The sequence below is a fragment of the Grammomys surdaster genome, unplaced genomic scaffold (genome assembly GCF_004785775.1).
Source record: "Grammomys surdaster isolate TR1022 unplaced genomic scaffold, NIH_TR_1.0 125896, whole genome shotgun sequence".
Lineage (NCBI taxonomy): Eukaryota > Metazoa > Chordata > Mammalia > Rodentia > Muridae > Grammomys > Grammomys surdaster.
In genome coordinates this window covers 2,273,270-2,293,915 of record NW_021620720.1, presented here as the reverse complement: position 1 = coordinate 2,293,915, position 20,646 = coordinate 2,273,270, and the positions used below count along the sequence as shown (strand labels likewise).

General features: G+C 49.2%; 2 protein-coding genes across 4 annotated transcripts in view; both read right to left on the bottom strand.

The window, feature by feature from the left end:
• Igdcc3 (immunoglobulin superfamily DCC subclass member 3) overlaps positions 1–12,122 on the bottom strand; it is a 43,979-nt gene extending 31,857 nt beyond the window's left edge. For both annotated transcript variants that reach the window (XM_028752405.1, XM_028752406.1), the window contains exons 1-2: positions 11,993–12,122; positions 8,513–8,818 (exon numbers count right to left, since the gene is read on the bottom strand). In XM_028752405.1, coding sequence (XP_028608238.1) covers positions 8,513–8,818; positions 11,993–12,122 — 436 coding nt within the window. The remainder of the gene's footprint in view (positions 1–8,512; positions 8,819–11,992) is intronic.
• A 3,730-nt stretch (positions 12,123–15,852) lies between these two features.
• Igdcc4 (immunoglobulin superfamily DCC subclass member 4) overlaps positions 15,853–20,646 on the bottom strand; it is a 35,892-nt gene continuing 31,098 nt past the window's right edge. For both annotated transcript variants that reach the window (XM_028752344.1, XM_028752343.1), the window contains exons 17-20: positions 20,349–20,454; positions 19,686–19,914; positions 19,075–19,239; positions 15,853–18,676 (exon numbers count right to left, since the gene is read on the bottom strand). In XM_028752344.1, the coding sequence (XP_028608177.1) occupies positions 18,260–18,676; positions 19,075–19,239; positions 19,686–19,914; positions 20,349–20,454 (917 nt within the window). In that variant the 3' untranslated portion in view covers positions 15,853–18,259. The remainder of the gene's footprint in view (positions 18,677–19,074; positions 19,240–19,685; positions 19,915–20,348; positions 20,455–20,646) is intronic.

The following is a 20,646-nucleotide window of genomic DNA, read 5'->3' as shown; positions in this document are numbered from 1 at the left end:
AGAGAGAGAGAGAGAGAGAGAGAGAGAGAGAGAGAGAGAGAGAGAGAACAAGAACACACATTCACATTTCGAGCCCAGAAGGCCACATGTTCATTTAGTTTTTACCAAGCTCCTCAAGCAGGGATGTGAGAAACACAAAAGCTGAGAAGCCACCCCACCCATCCACCCCAGGAGCTTAAAATCTAGCTGAAGAGACAGATGGAGTGTGTAGCTATAAAACAGTTACTTAACAATACAAGCAGCCATTGCCAAGGCTCTACCCTGAATGCCACAGACCACAGTTGTTCCCAGCATAGGAGAGGAAGAAGAAAGGATTGTAAGCTGAAGGACTGGGGAGGAACAAGGTATGCAAAAGGCAGGAATGGACAGGAGAAAGGCACAACAGAGGCAGGTCTTCCCTGAGACCCTTACACAGAGATAGGCCTGTGCCACAGTCTCAGTGAGCTGTTCACATGCACAGGGCTCCTGGGGTCCCAGGAGGTCCTTTCCACTCTCCTTCTCACCCCTCAAAACTTACTCAAAAATGCCAAACAGAGATCTACATATGAGCCTGGGAGACAGTCTAGTCAGTAAAGTACTTGCCTTGCAAGCATGGGAACCTGAGGTGGTTTTTTTTTGTTTTTGTCTTTTTGGGTTTTTTTTTTTTGGTTTTTCGAGACAGGGTTTCTCTGTGTAGCCCTGGCTGTCCTGGAACTCACTCTGTAGACCAGGCTGGCCTCGAACTCAGAGACTCACCTGCCTCTGCCTCCCAAGTGCTGGGATTAAAGGCGTGCACCACCACCGCCCAGCAGGACCTGAGTTTAATTCCCAGAACCTGCTTGTAGAAAAAAAATAGAGACATCAGTCCTAGTGCTAGGGAGGTAGATACCAGCAGATTCCTGGAGCTCTCTGGCTAGCCAGCCTACCCTACCTTGAGAGCTCAGGGTCAACAAGAGAGACTCTGTTCTCAATACAAAGTCGGCTGGGTGTGGTAAGCCATGTTTTGAATTCCAACACTAGGGAGGCAGAGGCAGGTGGGTCTCAATGAGTTGGAGGCCAATCTGTTTTACACCGTGAGTTCCAGACCAGTCAAGGACATACAGTGAGACCTTGTCTTTAAAAAACAAAACAACAAACAAACAACAAAACCCAGAGTAGATGTCATCTACAGAATGACAGCTCAGAACAGTAATAGTTCACATGGTTGGTTTCTCATTAACAGTCAAGAGCCCTATCTATGGCCTGTTTTGAGCTCCTTGTGCTCACAATCCTAGAGAACCTGGGGCTCCGAGAGGTTAAGTGACAAAGGTCCCAAAACCAGTGAGTAGTGGGAGTCAAGGCCACAGCCACCAAGCCCAGATCTGTTTGCTCTATCAGCCTACATCTGAACTCACTGTTAGGCCTGTCCAGCCTGGCTTGATTGTAGGCATAATGTTTTTGTAGAGTGTGTAAAGTTTACCCTTGTGTTATTCAAATGCTGATTTTTCTGCCCTCATATCTTGTTTCAATCCGGACACAGCATTGTAATGCTTACACCAAGACTCTCTTGTCTCAGGTTTGTGTAAACAGTTCTTACCATTTATTCTCTGCCTTGTCAATAAATGATCACCCAATGGCTGGGCGGCAGACTAGAGAATAGGCCAGGACATCTGTCAGCCACAAGAAGGAGAATAAGGAGGGAGGGGGATTCAGATGAGCTGGGAGGATGGAGGAATTGGGGCCAAGTGGAAGGGGTCTGGAGAGTGATCATGGAAACACACCTGAAACCCAAAGAGCCAGATCAATAATAATATTTGAGTATCATGGGATGGGGCTGTGAGGTAGCCAGATTAGCATAGAAGGTAAAGGTAGATCATTTAACTGCTCGGCTATTGAGGTGCAGTTCTAAATAAATCTTGATTTTTCTGTGTGGTTATTGGGGACTAGCATAAGGTAAAGAAGTATAGCCAGTGGATTACTCCACTGCTAATATTTATATTAAAGATAATTCATTAACACTTGATAAGTAGGCATCTGGCATTAGTGGACAACACCTACCGCTATCCGAGATACTCATTATGCTTTTCCTAGGCATCAAGCCCTTTATTCTACTACCTCAAAGAATGTCCCCAAAGCCCAGATACATTGAGGGGAGGGATTACAGCCTTTGTCCAAATGGGTATACAGTAACTCAAAAGGGTGAAGCAACATTTGCTCAGGGCCTCTGGTCAGAGAGTAGCAGAGCTGGTTCAAGCCCACCCAGCCTCTGCCCCTGAAGCTCGTGCTCTACAGATTTCACTAAGCCACCTGAAGTTTCTCAATCTAGAGATTATGACATGAGATTACGATGTAAGAGTGGGTGGCCACTTAAGAGTCAGTTGTGGATCATCAGCCTTGACATCACCTGGGCTCTTACTAGATGCAGAAATCCAAGCCTTGTCTAGATGCTTGGATTCAAAATCATACCTTTCCAAGACCCTCCCCCTCCACCCTGGGGGGGGGGGTATCAGGATGAGTTCAACTTGGGGAACCATGAGGTGTTTCTCTTTTATTCCCTCATGAGATTGGGACCAAGAATCAAGAGGCAGGATGGAGAGCATCTACTGGAGAGAAGAAATCTAGGAATAGGTCCCTTACATGTTTCTACCGCTTAAGACTAGCCTACTTCTCTGCCTTTTAAAACTTTTTTATATGTACGGATGTTTTGCCTGCCTGTATGTCTACGTATCACATCTGTGCCTAAGGAAGCCAGAAGAAGCATGGGACTGGAGTTACAGACAGTTGTAAGCTGCCACATAAAGTACTGGGAATTGAACCTGGGTCCTTTGGAATACCAACAAATGCTCTGAATCACTGAGCCATGTCTCCAGCCCTAAGGGGGCTTTTTGGAGTAAATCAGGCACAGAAATTTCATTCACCAAGAAGGAGTCAACGCATGCATCCCCCCAGAGGGATAGCTGAGGGTCTCTGTGGTGGTTAAGTCAGGGAAGGCTTACAATAGAACATGGAGCCCACAGTCTCATGGCCTGGTAGGTTTCCCTGGAGCTTTCTCTGAATGCCAACAAGCGAGAAAGCCCAGGCTGGGAGTGGAATAAGGCAATTTGCTTCATCCAGAGATTACCTCTGTGGCAGCCAAGATTACATTGAAAGGTTTAGTTTGTGAAGCTCGCTTTAAACAAACATGGCATTTTTGTTGACACGTTTTGTTACTGAGTGGCTCCTGTTTGTCAGGCAGAGTTTAGGTCCTTGTCATTCTCCTTCAGCGTAGGATGGTATGTATGCGTGTGTCATAGTCCAGGAGATCTGGCCAAGGGCACACAAAATCCACATTAGCAAATCTCAGTCCTCAACCCTCACACCCTGTGAGACAGCAAGGCAGAGAGTCCAAGACGCATGAGCTTGGGAGCTTAGAACCTTGATCCCAAGTTCCAAGGCTAAATCAGCCTACAGCAGAGCCCAGCTTTGGGCAGAAGCAGACGGAGTACCCTCTGGCTTAGAACTCGGATGCCTTAGCAGGCCTGCCTGTAAGTAGTGCCAAGCAAGCTTACTCCTTCTACCCAGCCAACCCCAGAGTTCACAGGGGAAGCAGGAGTCCTAGAAGCCACTCACATTTTTTCATAAAACTACCCTCCCATATCCTACAACATCTGCAGTGCCAGCAGGTAAGACCAGGGGATAAAAGCCAGGGAGGAAACTGAGGCTGACAGTCAGCTTTGAAGCTTTCCAGGGACATCACCCTGTGAAATAAAAAAGATGGAATCGCTTAACACAGTTGCTTGGGGGCCAAAGCAAGTTCCTATGCTGCACAGTCTTAGAAGGGAGGGGAAGAGTATATATCAAACTAACACTTAGAGACAACTTCCTTAGCTGTTTCTGGGACCCCAAGGAATTAACCCCAGGCCAACTCCACTCACAGCTCAATTCCTTGCATTGCTAGAGTTGAAAGAAACAAAAAAAAATTTTTTTTTGAGACAGGGTCTCTTTAATTAGCCTTGGGTGTCCTGGAACTTACTATATAGACCAGGCTGGATTCACTAATATAGACCAGGCTGGCCTTAAACTCACAGAGGTCTGACAGAAAGATGTGAACTACCATGCCCAGGTCAAACAAAATATCTTGAAGTTAACATCACATACAGAAAAACACACTTAGTCGTAGGGAAATGGCTCAGTCAGTAAAATGTTTGCTCACACTGATGAGGACCTGAGGTCAGCTCTCCAGAACCAACGTAAAAGGCTGGACCAGGGCTGGGGAGGTAGAGGCAGCAGAATCCCTGGGGCTTGCTGGCCAGTTGGTCTAGCTAAATCAGCGAGCTCTGAATTCAATGAGAGACTTTTATTTTATTTATTTATTTATTTATTTATTATTATTATTATTATTATTATTTTTTTTTTGGTTTTTCGAGACAGGGTTTCTCTGTGCCCTGGCTGTCCTGGAGCTCACCCTGTAGACCAGGCTGGAACTCAGAAATCCGCCTGCCTCTGCCTCCCAAGTGCTGGGATTAAAGGCGTGCGCCACCACCGCCCGGCGAGACACAATTTTTAAAAGGAAGGTCTGTTAGTGATTGAGGAGGACACCTGGCATCAACCCCTGTCCTCCACACGTATATTCACATCCCCTCGTATGTGTACACACAGGAACATGTACACACATCACACACATACAATGAGGCTGAGAGATAGATTGTTAACATATGTTAAATCCCTGCGTTTGATTCCCAGAATAAAAAAATGAAAAAGAAAAAACATATCCACCTTCCCTCCACTCACAGCTCTTCCCTTCCTGACCCTTTACCTCCCAGGATCCTTTGTGGTGATGCAAAGACCCAACAGGCCTCTACCTTTCTGTACTAAAACAGGCCATGGTATTGTGGAAGGACTCATGACCTTCTGTGTCATCACTGCCACCCAGAAGACTGTGGATGGCTACTCTGGGAAGCTGTGGTGTGATGTCTATGGGGCTGTTCAGAACATCATCCCAGCGTCCACCAGTACTGCCAAGGCTGTGGGCCAGGTTATCTCAGAGCTGAATAGGAAGCTCATTGACATGGCTTTGTATGTTTCTACCCCCAGTGTGTCTGTTGTGGATCTGACATGCCACACGGAGAAAGCTGCCAAGTATGATGAAATCAAGGTGGTAAAGGGGGCTGGAGAGATGGCTCAGCGGTTAAGAGCACTGACTGCTCTTCCAGAGGTCCTGAGTTCAAATCCCAGCAACCACATGGTGGCTCACAACTATCTGTAATGGGATCTGATGCCCTCTTCTGTTGTGTCTGAAGACAGCTACAGTGTACTCATACACACAAAATAAATAAATACATATTAAAAGAAAAAAAAAAAGGTGGTGAAGCAGGCATCCGAGGATCCACTAAAGAGCATCCTGGTCTATACCCAGGTTGTCCTCTAAGCCTTTACCAGAGCCACCCACCCTTCCACATGGATATGGTTACAGCAACAGAGTGGTGGGCCTCGTGGCCTGGGACTACACCCCTAAAAGAACAGAGAGAAAGAGAGAGAGGTCCTTGGATGCTCAGGAGTCCCTGTCTGAACTCAGCCCCACCCCCACCCCCAAAATCCTGAGCATCTCCTCTCAAAGTTTCCATTCCAGACCCACAGAAGAATTGGGGGTGGGGGGGCTTAGGAAGCCCTACTTTCTTGAATACCATCAATAAAGTTTACTGTACCCACAAAATGAATGAATGAATGAATGAATGAATGAATGAAACAGGCCATGGAGGTAGGCAGCCTTTTTCTGGGAAGTCTCATTCTTCCCATCTCCAGACTCCAGGTCTTCCTCTGGTTCCCACTCACATACCCTGCCATCTGCTCAGAGGCCGTATGAGTCTCCCTTGCCTGGTGGAGAGGGCCAGCGCCAGGGGTGGCTGAGCCAGAAGTGATTTCTATCTGTAAGTCCAGGGCTGCTTCCCAGCAAGCTCCATATGGGGGCCTGGATCAGTCTTCCTCAGAACAAAGGGGGCATCCTCATCCCAGCAAGAGGGCTCCTGACTGGAACAATTCATCACTCAAGAGCCCGTTCAAAGTAACAGTGCAAATGTCCTCTGAGCCAGGAAGGAACTTGCCAGCGTTCAGAGGAAAGGAGGCAGCATGGCATAGGAATTAAGCAGGAGGGTACAGAGTTCAGGTTGCCCAGGCTTCAGTCTGGCTCTTCTGCCTCCCAGAATGTCACCACTGAATCCCACCCTCCTCCAGGCCCAGATTTCTCATCTCTAGAAGGGGAATGTTACCACATGTCTCCCCCAGTCATTGTGAAGATTCAATGAAATAAGTCACATAAGGCATTCTGGGTACCCAGCATGCGGCAAGTACTAAAAAAGTGTTGGCTAGCGTTATTACCCAAGTCAAAGCAGCGATTTAAGGAAGAACAGCCTCCTGGAAGTACAGAGATCTAGGACCGAGAACACTGAGAACACTGTTCACTGGCCTCAACTCCTGCTGTTTTTCAAGAGCAGTGTCCTTCCTTCCTTCTTTCCTTCTTTCCTTCCTTCCTTCCTTCCTTCCTTCCTTCCTTCCTTCCTTCCTCCCTCCCTCCCTCCCTCCCTTCCTTCCTCCCTTCCTCCCTTCCTTCCTTTTCTTCCTGCTCCTCAAATCTTTCTTCTTCTTGACATCTATGTATGTGTGTATGTTTTTAATGTATTTATTTTTGTGTACATGCTCAAGTGAGGTGTGCACGCGCGCATGTGTATATGTATGTGTGTATGTGTGTATGTGGGTGTATGTGTGTATGTGTGTGTGTGTATATGTGTGTGTTTATGTGTGTGTGTTTGTGTATGTGTATGTGTGTGTGTTTGTGGGGGGGTATGTGTGTGTGTATGTGTATGTGTGGGTGTATGTGTGTATATGTGTATGTGTATGTATGTGTGTGTGTATGTATGTGTGAGTGTGTACGTGTGTATGTGTGTGTATATATGTGTATGTGTGTGCATATGTGTGTATATGTATGTATGTGTGTGTTTGTATATGTGTGTATGTGTGTGTATGTGTGTGAGTGTGTGTATGTGTGTTTGTGCTATATGTGTATGTATATGTGTGTGTGTTTGTGTATGTGTGTGTGTATGTGTGTGTGTATGTGTGTGTGTTTGTGTATGTGTGTATCTGTGTGTATGTGTGTGAGTGTGTGTGTATGTGTGTTTGTGTTATATGTGTGTGTATATGTATGTGTGTTTGTGTATGTGTGTGTGTTTGTGTATGTGGAGGCCAGAGGTCAACTTCAGGTGTCTTCCTCAGCAACACCGACCACCTTGCTTCTCTCCTTGGCACCTAAGGCTTGGCAAGTCAACTGCGCTGGCTGGACAGTGGGCTGCAGGAAGCCTCCTGTCTCCAGGTCCCCAGCACTAGGACTCAGGCTGCTACTACCACACCTTGCTTTGAATAAGGACTCAGGCCCTCAAGCTTGTGCAGTAAGTACTTCGCCAACTAAGCTGTTTCCCCAGCACCTACTGTATATTTTTGTTGTTTTGCTTTTAAAGAAAAATTTTGACCAATTTGAGACTCCGTTACTGGCATAGTGAAGTCTTATCCTGCTCAGACTGCTTCAAAGGTAATCCATCATTAAAATTTTTATGTCATTAAAATGTCCCTTCAAGCCGGGCGGTGGTGGCGCACGCCTTTAATCCCAGCACTTGGGAGGCAGAGGCAGGTGGATCTCTGAGTTCGAGAGTTCGAGGCCAGCCTGGTCTACAGAGTGAGTTCCAGGACAGCCAGGGCTACACAGAGAAACCCTGTCTTGAAAAAACCAAAAAAAAACAAAACAAAAAAAAAAATGTCCCTTCAAGGCAAGGCAGGCGGATTTCTGAGTTCGAAATCAGCCTGGTCTACAGAGTGAGTTCCAGGACAGCCCGGGCTATACAGAAAAACCCTGTCTTGAAAAATCAAAAAAAAAAAGTCCCTTCAAAAATCTAAGTGCCCCCCGCAGAATAAGGCAAATTTTCTTTCTTTTTTTTCCCTCCTTCCATCCTCCCTCTCTTGCTCAGGCCCTGCTCGCTCTGGCCCAAAGATTTGTTTGTTTGTTTATTTATTTATTATATGTAAGTACACTGTAGCTGTCTTCAGACACCCCATAAGAGGGCATCAGATCTCATTACGGATGGTTGTGAGCCAACAAGTGGTTGCTGGGATTTGAACTCATGATCTCCAGAAGAGCAGTCAGCGTTCTTAACTGCTGAGCCATCTCATCAGCCCAAGGCAAATTTTTTATGTTTAAACACCAGAACCATATTCAATGGACCAGAATGGCCGTGTATGACATACACATGAAAACTTTCATAATCCAAACGAAGACATGGATGAGGCCCTGCCTCCAGCCTGTGAGTCTTTGGCTACATTCTTGTCAGTTTACATTCCAGCCACGAAAAAAGAGCACATGACATCAATGTACCACCCAGAGTCATCACTGTGCTACCCGTCAACTGAGCCGAGCTACAAAGCTTGTTCTTTTGAGTTTTACAAAATGAGCCTCCTCCTGGACCCTCGTGGTGTAGGCTGACCCTGGTCACTTGTCCAGTTTATACAAAGGGAAAAAGAGATGTGTACTTACTTGCAGCCTGGATGCGAGCCTTCCGACTGACCAGCAGCCCAAAGCGGTTCTGAGCCACACATTCATAGTCACCCTCGTCTGAAGGGCTACCTCCTTGCTCCAGCCTGAAGTGGTGGATCAGCAAGGAGCCATTGGCCAGCAGGGTGGTGTGGGTGCCCTCTGGCAGCTCTGCTCCATTCTTCCTCCAGGAGACTTGCACTGGAGGGGTGCCCTCCACTTTGCAGCCTAGCACTACGGGCTGTCCGGGGTTTGCAATATCATCATTTGGCTCCACAGAAAATGCCAGTTCAGCAGAATGGCCCAGACCTGAATTAGGGAAGGGGAAATGGAAGGAAAGGATGTGAGCGTGGAATGTACATACAGCCAGGAAGCATTCCATACACAGAGATGTCAAACTCCATGGTTCTATGTACCCACCGCATGCCTGTGGTTATCTGTCAACTTAATAGGAGTCCCTATTGTACACAGAAACTTCATGCATTACAAATGCCATCCTGGCCGGGCAGTGGTGGCACAGGCCTTTAATCCCAGCACTTGGGAGGCAGAGGCAGGCAGATTTCTGAGTTCGAGGCCAGCCTGGTCTACAGAGTGAGTTCCAGGACAGCCAGGGCTATACAGAGAAACCTTGTCTTGAAAAAGAAACAAAACAAACAAACAAAATGCCATCCTGGGGCTGGTGAGATGGCTCAGCGGTTAAGAGCACTGACTGCTCTTCCAGAGGTCATGAGTTCAAATGCCAGCAACCACTCGGTGGCTCACAACTATCTGTAAAGAGATCTGATGCCCTCATGAGTGAACGAGGGCCCAGAGCGAAGTGGGGCTGGAGCAAGAGGGAGAGGGGAAGGGGGAAGAAAAAAAACCCAAGAAAACAAATGCCATCCTGTGCAGTATTTTACTTAAATCCAACCACTGTAGAAGAATGGACACCATTTATACCACTCTCTCTTTCACGGATAAGAAAACGGAAACCTGGAGATGTTAGGTGACTTGCCCAGGACCTCACAATCGGTCTTTGCAAATCTGAGTCTTGGAGGGTTGGAGAGATGGCTCAGTGGTTAAAACACTGGCTGCTCTTCCAGAGGACTCAGGTTCAATTTCCAGTACATGGGGACACAGCACCCATCTCTATCCAGTCTTGAGGATCTGATGCCCTCTACTGGCCTCCAATGGGAACCAGGCATGGAGATGCATGGACATGTAAGGAAGAAAAACACACAAAAATGAACTAAAATTAAAAAACAAAAAATAAACAAACAAAAAAACCCCAGAGTCTCAAAAGCAAGACTGATCTCAACACAGTGCTGCCACTTTTGTGATCACACTGCACAGGCACTGGAGCCACACAGACTTCCAGGATGTAATCTTAAAAATTCAGTGTAATCCCAGCTTCCCCTCATCAACTATTTAAATCAAGGAACAGCAATGCGGCTTGTGTCGTATGGTTGTTTGACGTGATTAACAAGAGAGCGCTGCAGAAAATTAAAATCTCTAAAGCAATGCAAAGGGCTGAGATGAAGCTCATTTGGTACAGTGTTTGTCTCGCATTGCATAAAATCCTGGTTTCCTTCCTCAGCACTGAAACCCAACATGGTGGCCTGTTATCCTGGCACTGGTGGGGTGGTGGTGTGAAGGACCAAGAGGGAGGCATTTTGGCTTTTCACATACAAGGGAGACAATGATGTCCCCTCACTGTGGAGAGAGAGAAAGAGAGAGAGAGAGAGAGGGAGAGAGAGAGAGAGAGAGAGAGAGAGAGAGAGAGAGAGAGAGAGAGAGAATGAATATGAATGATGCCCTATGTGGTGCACACCTTTAATCCCAGCACACTCAGGAGGCAGAGGCAGGTGAAGCTCTGAGTCCCAAGCCAGCCTGATCTACAGAGGAAATTCCAGGGCAGTCAGTGCTACACAAAGAAACCTTGTCTCCAAAAAAAACCCTAAAAAGTGGCGGGAGATAGAAATAAACCAGGTTTCCATTTGCCGGTAAAACTATCAGAGACTTGGTCCAATGCCTGGTAGGGAGCTCTAGGTATGGACCCAGTATTCAGGGTACAGGCTGTGTGTGGCCCGTCCCCCTTACTCCATGCTCTAGGTGTTCCTTTGTTATAAGGAGAGTTGGGGAATAGTAAACATCAATTTACATTTCCTAAATTTAGCAGAAAGTGTGTGTATACCTAGAATCTTCTCTCGCAGCTAACCTCAGGATAAAAATGAGCGGGAGGCGGGTGTGGGAGGGATGAATGAATCAGGGCCCAGGCAGCAGGATCATATCCCAGAGGTGACAGCGACTCTCTCCAGCAAGCAATTTACCAGTTCAGTTATGCTTTCCCTCCAAGAGAAACAAGCCCTCCTGGTCTAAAGGGGCGGGCACTGAGCCCCCTCCTCACATTTCCAGGGAACTAGTGATCCTGGACTCCGCTCCTCCCTCGCAGACTGAAGCCCCTCCCTGCTGGGTGAGAGCTAGTCGGGGTGGAGGGTCTAGGCATTGCCTCCACTGTAGGATAAGGACAGTTTAAGACATTTGAGGCTCACACTCTTTCAAATCCTTCGCATCCTCCACATATCCTAAGTTTGAGCTGCCTCCTCCCTCAATGCAACCCCCGCTGTAACTGCAGGGTATAAACTTTCTCTCGGGTGCAGATGCGATATTCTGCTTTTGGGGAAGGAAGGAAAGAAAGGAAATAGTCCAAATATGTGTCTGCGAAGGACTTGAGAAAGAGGGGGCCTTAGATCCACACCCTTCTTGGGTGAGATGAGTCTTTTACAGCCTGAGAGGAAGCGACGGGTGGTCGGGCGAACCCAGGGCAAGGACTCCTAGAGAGCTCCCTCGGGGAAGGGCGGGGCCCTAGGCAGCACCGCTGGCAGGCGCTTGCCCTGAGCGACAACACCTCTCGTCCACCTTTCCCAGAGCTTGGCAGGGCCGCCCAACCCGCCCACCGGGAATCTTTCCTTCCTTTTAGTCGAATACCCCAGAATCCAGTCCTAGCTTTAAACCCTGGGGGGATGCCTCCTCAGCCCAGTGCAGGCGAGTCCCGATCCCCAGACCCCGATCTGCCGCTTCTGGCTTCGTTCACCTCGGGCTACTCGGGGTCCCCAGCCCAGCTCCGCGCACCCGGGCTCGCCTTCCTCGGTTGGGACTCGTCCGCTCTTTCTCCTCAGGCTTGTTTTCTTCACTCAGCAATGCCAGCCTGTCTTCCCAACTCCTGCTTTGCCCCGCTCCCAGCTCCTCTGTCCAGAATCCGGGTCCTGCCCTGAACCTATCCCGAGTCCCGGAGGCGCAGAGAACCGAGCCCCGGGCCTCTCCCGGGGTTCTCCCCATGAACCCCCCGCAGTCCTTCAAACTACCGGCAGCCCTGCCGGAGTGGGTTTCCCCGTGCCCGTAACGCGCTGTCCCGCCAGGTCCCTCCAGCACGCGCTCCTAACGCAGGTCCCCACCGTATCCCCGGGTCCGCCCCTCTGGCCTGGGTCCTGAGTCCCGGCTCACCCAGGCTTGGAGCAGGCAGCGGCAACAGCAGCAGCAGCAGTAGCGGCGGCAGCGGCAGCAACGACGGCAGAAGCCGGGGCCGGCGCAGCGCGGGCGGGCGGCGCGGGGACGCGGTGCGCGGCTCAGCCATCGGTCTCTCGGTCCGCTGGGTTCGGCGACGCGCGGCGCTGCTCAAGGGGATGGGGGGGTCTCACGGGCTCACAGCGTCCCGCGGGGCCGGCGCCGGGGCCGGGGCTCGGGCCGGGGCCGAGCCCGGGCGGCGGGAGGCTGGGGCCGCATGCCGGCCTTAGCGGGGGTCGGGTATCACGGAGAGCGCCGCTTGCGCCATCTTGCACCCACCGCGGCGATCTGTCAGCCGCGCCCGGGGTGCGCGCTCCGCACTCCGCCCGCGCCCGCACCGCCCTCCTCCTCTGCCCGCCGCCCCCCTTTCCTCCCCTCCCCCAGCCCCCTCTCTCCGGAGGCCGGGTCTGGGGAACAAAAGAGCCGGCGAGCGCTTTAAGCGGCCGGACATTCCCGGCTGCGCAGCGGACGCGCCCCCTGCGCTTTGAACTGCAGCGGGAGCAGCGGCGCCGACCGGGGCTGCAGTAGGGAGGGTATCCGCTCCTCGTGGTCCGTCCGGACTTGAGGATCTGGGAAAGTGAAGACTGTGAGAGAGGATCCCGGCCGCTGAGAAACACGCAAAGCTGAGTGGTTTGCTTTCCTCCACTTTCTCTGCGGTGCCCTTTTCCACTATGTCCAACTCTCCGTTTTAAAGACAATTCCCTTAAAACTGCTCAAAGTCGTTAGGGATTCGGTATTCTCTAGGGTTTTTTTTTTTTTTTTGTCTTATTCAAGGGATGGGTGTGTAGCTTCAAGACTGAGTAAGTTAGGGCACTCCGGTAAGTGATCTGGGAAGAGCAACCCTACCATGACAATAAGAGCCCCATAGAAACCTGAGACCTCACCCAGTTCTGCCTGCTGTCCAGCCCAGTCATTCTCACTGTATTGGTCTGAAACCTGAAGACAACACTATTTTTCCTCAACTTTGAAGATCTTTAAGAGCAAAGCTCCAAGCTAATGACCTGGTAGCCGGGTAAGCACACTGGAAGTTAGAGTCGCCGGCACCATCTCTTTGCCGTACCTGATTTCTCACATGTGGGAAGACAGCTGTTCAGAAAGACATAGATGTGTTGAGATGTTGAGTCTAGTCTTTTTACTACTGTATGCAGCCACGTGTTGAGTCCAACTTGATGGGTGAGTCCATCAAAATTACAGAGCACCCACTTAGTCCTGGTGGCAGTGTCTGTCTCTGACAGGATTGGGAGGTCGGAGTGTACTAGCTTCTCACCTCTCATAGCCCAGCATGGCCTTGAGGTTTCTCTGTGTAGCCCTAGTTGTCTTGGAACTAGCTCTATAGACCAGGCTAGCCTCAAATTCACAGCGACCCTCTGTGTCTGCCTCCTGAGTGCTGGGATTAAAGGTGAGCACCACCACCACACTGCCTGGCTTTTTGTTTTGGTTGTTGTTGTTTTAGACAGGGTCTCACTATGTAGCCTTGGCTGCCCTAAAACTCTATATGTATGTAGATCAGAATGGCCTGAACCCACAGAGATCCACCTGCCTCTGCTTCCCAAGTGCTGAAATTAAAGCCATGTGCCATTATCCTGGGTTTTTGTAACATTTTTTTTAGTTAAGAGAGTCGCAGTACATTTTCTTTCTTCCTTCCTTCCTTCTCTCTCTCTCTCTCTCTCTCTCTCTCTCTCTCTCTCTCTCTCTGTGTGTGTGTGTGTGTGTGTGTACATGCCATGGAGCAAGTATGGCTGGCTGTCAGAGAATAATTTGCTATGGGTGTCATTTTATCCTTCAGCCATGTAGGTTGCAGGGATGGAACACAGCTGGTGGGTGAATCAGGCTTGGCTGCAGATTCCTTTCCCGGCTGAACCATTCCTTGGCCCCAAGCCTTCTTTACTTACCTGTACCAAAGCATAGTGACAAATATTTGTAATACTCAAATTTGGAAGGTAGAGGCAGGAGGATTAAAGAGTCCAAGGTCACTCACTACTACAAAGTGAATTCAAGGCCACACTGGGCTATGAGAGTTGAGAAACTAGTACGCTCCTACCTCCTAGTCCTGTCAGAGACAGACACTGCCACCAGGACTAAGTGGGTGCTCTGTAATTTTGATGGACTCACCCATCAAGTTGGACCCAACACGTGGCTGCATGCAGTAATCAAAAATAAAAATAAAAAAGACAAGACTCAACATTTATTTTTGCCTCGAAAAACCAAAAATAAATAAGGAAATAAATGAAAAAAAAAAAAACAACAACAACAAGACAGAAAACCTTCAGGCCTCTAGAAATCAGATGTCTGTCCGCAGGCAGATCTGCACTAATATCAGCCTGAGAAGATAGCCTGGGATCCTGTGAGCAGCAAAGAGATTGCAGAGCAGAGACCCCAGTCTGCCATTGCCACAAAAGGATTGATTGAGGAAGGACCAATGAGGCCTCTACAGACAACAGGGAAGGTAGTACTGAAGAAGGGGGCCTCCCTGCAGCCGAAAGTCCTGGAATGCCCTCCTGCAGGCCTTGAATCATCAACCACCCCTTATTGACATGTTCTGGACTCCAGAGAGGTCAAATTGGTGTCCTGAATTGCTGTCATTTTAAATTCATCTTGACAAGTGTTTAATTCTTCTTTATCACAACCCTTGGTCTGAGAGTGATATGCAAATAATGGCTATTCTACTGCATGCAGAACCTGCAGTATCTCTCTGTATGATCTGTCAATTAACTCTGAGCCTTGCCCATCAGTCACTTTGAGGGTGGTCCTGGGCATGACAGCCTCTGCTTGGTTTATGATTCCCTCCAAAGAAAAGGCACTTTCTAGGCTCCTTAAAGATCTCAGCAGAGGGCAGCTGTCAGCTGTGACCCTGAGATGTGTGGAGTACGACTCTGAGCATGGAAAGTTCTGAGAGTGTGTACACACTTGAGGGTACCTGTGAAGAAGAGCATGCAGGGTGAGCCTAAGGGTGCACTGATAACAGGTACATCTCAGCTCAGCTATGAATGTTGCTCAACACATCCATGGACCACAATGCATGTCACAATTTCAGAGGGTTGGCAGGGATCTGATACACTCCTCCAACTTAAGAGGCATGCATGTAGTGTGCATGTGTACATGCAGGCAAACACTCATTACACATGCTAGGTAAGTTTTCAACTGCACAATGACATTTGCAGTCCCTTTTTCTTAAGTTGAAGTTGTTTTTATTTTTAATTTGTGTGTATCTGTGTGTGAGTGTGTGTCTATGAGAATGTGTGCTTATGGGCATGTTTGTTTCCTATATGCTTACTGAGTGGGAAAGAGGTTGCAGGGGTTTTTTTTTGGGGGGGGGTTGTTTGTTTTTTCTTAAAGACAAGCTTTCTCTGTGTACCCCTGGCTGTCCTGGAACTCTCTGTAGTCCAGGCTGGTCTTGCAAACTCAGAGATGTACTTGCCTCTGCCTCCTGAATTCTGGGATTAAAGACAAGCACCAGCATTCATTGGCTGAGGCTTTATTTTTTTTCTTGGACCCATCTTCTTTCTACTCTCAAAATTTACTGTTTCCCATCCTGGCAGGAAATAAACCTCCTGGGCCAGGAAGATTGAGGAAACTCTAGTCAGTTGGTTCCAGAAAGAACGTATCTTGAGGTGAGGGATGGCTCAGTGGTTGCCAGTACTTATCACTTTTGCAGAGGACCCTGGTTTGGTTCTCAGTGCTCAGATTGGATGGCTCACACCTACTGGAAAATCCAGTTCCAGGGGGATCTGAAGTGCTCTGGCCTCTGTGCAAACCAACATGCAAAACTCTTTAAAGTTAAAAAGAGAGAGAGCAACATGTCTGGAAAATAGTTTATTAATTCATTACAGGGACAGATACATGATCAACGCCTTACTGAAACACTAAAGAATATCATATTTGTAAGGAGGAAGCATGATGCTGGAAAGTGCAATGAAATAAACCAGCACAAACGAAGTACAGGTAAATGAGCAAGCATGTAAGTATCGAGTACACTTGTCATGCTTCAAGAAAAGAAAGATTCTTAAATGAGACTCAAAAGAACTTAAGGCATCGATGGCAAGCGACAAAGGGATTAATACCCTGTAAAAGGCCAATAGACTCTTTCCTAATAAAACCTGCTGCTACAAAGTTGCAAATCTAACACTCTCCAGTTACTCAGAACCCAAATCATATACAATGCTAGTGAGCACTGGCTACTTTCTTATCAACTGTGAGTTATAGGCAGATACCAGATTTATTACTTATTTGCTTTTGAGAAACAATTTTCCACCTAGCCTAATGGGTTATAAATTGTCTCATTTGCAGCTGTTTAATTTAAACCAGAACCTCAGTGCTTGTTAAACAAGAACATGAGGAATGACTACGTGGTGGGATGCTAAGAGCCTACTGTTAAAACGGTTACTTCATTCAAGGCAAGGGGGAAAAAAATCTAACCAGGAAAACAAAATGAGGCTTTTGACCTTCAGAGCAATAAAGAAATATACGGTGGTGTTGGCTGGCCATGGCCACTCTGAATGCTTATAGAAGTAGTTCAAGTGACAATCCCGTCTTTAGCGAGATATGAAACCAGCATTAATAATCTTTAGTGTTATCATAGGCTGGCTGAAGAAGGGAGGAGGAGGAGATATAGGTGGGGTCAAACATGAGTGACACACAAGGCTAATAAACAGAGGATTTCAGGAGCAGCAACTCGGCTGAAAGACGTTTAAAAAAAAAAATGGAAAGATAGACTGGTTATTTCTATTTTGGCCCAGATGCCAGAGTTAACACTTGATGTGCCAGCCGGCTAAAATAGAAAGATGTACAGCAAGAGAACACAGATCCCACATTTGACAATCCTGGAACATGGCTGAGGTGAGACATCATAGAGATGGTATGGCTTCTGTGACTCAGGAAACACCAGTCAGGCTTGGCCCTGTGTGGTAAGGTGATTTCAGGATTCAGTGTAAAGAAAGATAAAACAAAATGAGCCAGCTGCTCCTTTTCCTGTGCAAAGACTTCCTTTAGCATCTTGGAGGAAACTTTTTGCCACCATGAATCCAGTCAGGAGGTTCAAGGCTCCAGGGACAGGGAACTGGGCCATTGCAGCACCAGTAACACCCCTCTCCTCATCCCTTCAGCTTCAGCCAGGACTGCATGTCAAAAGCACATGTCCATTTCTCCGTGCAGATGGGCAGCAGACATTTTTTTTTTCAGCCTCTTGGTTTCAGTCCCTACCCCTTCTCAGGGGTTCCTTGGTGTGGCCTGAATTCATCTCTTCCATAGAAAACCTTCTCATCTCAATACCAAGGAGACGGCAGCCAGGGAAACTAAAAAGTCTTCTCCAGATCTACCTGGAGTGGGTCATCTGCTCAGGAAGGTGGTTGTCAGGGGTGCTGTGGGGACCCAAGGGTCACACTATGGTCTGAAGCAGACATGAGGTAGTCATGTTGTTAGGGAAGGGTGCATAGGTTGAACTCAGGGACGAGAAACGCATGACACAAAGACAAGCATGGGAGACAGAAATGGAAACAGCAGTGAGGAAGCAAGGGGCATCATGGGAAAGAGAAGGGCCCCAGGATAAGGGAGCAAGACTAAAGACATGAGACAGAACACCAGAACAATGAAGGGGCAGAGAGGGACAGGGGGCGAAAGAAGATTTCCCAAACCAGGCACTTCCCAGATTACAAAATTAGGTACAGAGCTGCTTGAAGGAGTGGGAGCTGAGCTGGGTTCACCCAGCCATCTGGACCTTAGGAGGCCAGGAGGGATGACGGCCATGCTGTTGCAGGCTGCAGTGTCATAGGCCTCTGGAGTTGACTAGCACTCCGCTCAGCACAGCTGACACAAGAGGGGCTGGCGCTGTCTTTGTAGACACAGCACTGGAGACACTCTCAGAGTGTAATAAAAGACTAGGTGACAAGGTTAAAGCTCAAAGAGCTGGCACTGATCACTGTGACACCACCCTGCCATGGAAGGTCAATTAGGCCACAGTGACTGCTACATAGGGAGAGGTTTCTCATCTCAACCAGCACACACTCGTGGCTTCACACGTGTCTATTACATGGAACTCTGTCTCAAGTCCCTCCGGTATCACATATGTGATGCAGAATATGGAGGAGAGAGTAAAGTTCTCCCCTACCTCAGCCAAAGGATCCTAAGTGGCTCCAAAGGGCTTGTTGATATCTCTAGTACATACATGTGTAGCCATGTATGCCATGTGCCTGAACCATATCAGACTTCTGCTCAGGGGACCTGAGAAGAGGAGACAGGAGCCCTGGGAAGGCTTGGGCTGGCTGCTAGAGGACACAGTACTTTGGGCTGGCAGCTTTTCCCAGGGGCCTCCTCTACGGCAGTGCTGGGCTCAAGGTCTGGGCAGGAGCAGGAGGCACTGGCTGCTTCTGGCAAGCAGGTGCATCTCTCTGGCCCAGTGGTTGCTGGTTGGCACTCTTCCAGCTCCCTGCCCAGCCAGTCTGCTCCTTGAGACAGATCCACAACCCCAGAGGTGGAAGGCAGAGCCTCTGCAGGCAGGGTTTCCTCAGGCTCCAGGTCTTGGAGATGGAGGTCGGGACATCCTTCGGATGCACTGAAGTCGGAGTGGACAATGACCTCGGCCTCCACCTGATTCCTGCACGCTGGGGATGGCTTCTTTCTCCCGTTGCTCTGGCAGAGTGGAGAACAAATGAGACTGGTCTTCAGAAAAATGATCAACATCTGTGGGGTGGGAGAGGCTGACTCCCCGTTAGACAAGCGCTATTCCACCTGAAACAGTGCTCAGGCTCCAGTAGAGACAAGAAATACAGAATGTCACGTGTTTTCCCTCACGCAAGCTACCAGGAAGTACTAGACACAGGACCTCCATGAAGAGCATGAAGGGCAGACTGTATCTGAGGAGTTAAGGCCACCTTCAGATACTCTGTAAGTCTACTGTGAGCCACTTTTTTCTTGTCACTCACTCCCCTTTGGAAGCTACAAAGTCTTCCAAATACGTTTCTGTCCCTGGAAATGCATAGGGCCCTTTCCCCTCCGGCCTCCCCCTTCCTCTCCCAACACTGACTGACCTTTATGGCATCATACACCAGAGCCTGCAGCAGCAGCGTCTGCCCAGTTCCGGCTGGAGGCAGCAGAGCACGCGTCAGAGCCGGCCTAGGACCACTACCCTGGGGCAGCTCACTGCTTGCCCAGGAGCCTGCCCAGTTCAGCCCCCCTGCCTGAGCCCAGGAGATCTGCAGAGAAGGAAAAAGACAGCATGGGCATGCAGGGTCCAGACCTGTGGGCGGAGTCATAAGCCTAATAACACTTGACGTGCAAAATCTAAAGCTCTCAGGTTTGGCGGACTCTTTCTCATCTCAGAGGAGAGTGGAGAGATGGGAGAGCTGACTTGGTCAGGGTGTGCCACCCCGGGACCTAGCCTACGGGTCTCACCTTATCCTGGGGCCAGCTCTACTTGGCCACAGCAAAAGCGACCAATCTCTTTTCTCCATATTAGGTTAGTGGGTGCTCTAGCAAATACAGCTCTGGGGCCCTCCCAGGCGGGATGGACAGACTTTCTCTAGATGGCTCAGGGCCTAGTGTGCGCCTCACTGTCGGAAATTGTGCTCTGGTGCCCCCTGGTGTTTGATTTGGGTATGGGTCCGTGTGAGCCTCTGACCTACTGAGACTCCAATCTCACCTTTCTCTTGAAGTGGCCTCGGCAATCTGAACCGCCGCCACCCATAAGGCTGTGCACTTCAGCCTTGTCTTCCACATCCGAGGGTGGTGGGGACCAGTCCTGGGGGCGGGGATGCACGAGGGACTCCAGCTCATGGGCAGCAGGGACACTGGGGGGCCCGAGCCGAGCTCTTGAGTAGAGTGCTGGGTTCCCAGAGGTGCCTGTGGAGGGCAGTCCAGGGAGGGCTTCCCTGCAAACGACAGGAACAAAGGTATAGGTTATACCAGAAAGGAAGCAATACAGTCCCCCCAGCCCAACCCCTTGTATGGAGAGGTAGAGCTTTTTCATGTAAGCTTCTATCAGGAAGCTATGAGAAAATCCCACTGGTTGCCTAGCCTGCTCTAACTGAGGTGGGGGACTGGGGTCCCCCTAAGTTTATTCTACATTATCATGAAAACAACACCCCGATCCTACATCTCAAAATCCTAATAAATTGCTCGTTTTATGCTGCTGAGGATGGAGCCCAGGGCCTCACGCGGGGGCAAATGTAGCACCAAGCTCCACTCCACCTCCATAGCCCTAATTATACTGGGGCTTCAGGGGCAGCAGGGAAGCACACATTCCTTTGTCCACTCTGCAGCCCTTCCTGGTAACTCTCTTAGTCTCGGTGGTTCCCTGGTTCACCTGTGGGAGCTTCGTCGTAGGCCAGCACACATGCAGGCCAGGAGGCAGAGAAGGCCCAGGCAGACGCCCACGATGATGCCTGTGACAGAGTGCACATCCAAGGAGTCTGGTGGGGGGGACAAGAGTGCAGGTCAAGGTCAGTAGGGAGCCCTGCTCATAAACCAGAGGTGAGGGCTTCTATAGAACATTGCTAGCTTCAGCCTCCAGTCTCCCCTTCAGGGTGTTCACACTCCTCTCTCTCTCTCTCTCTCTCTCTCTCTCTCTCTCTCTCTCTCTCTCTCTCTCTCTCTCTCTCTCT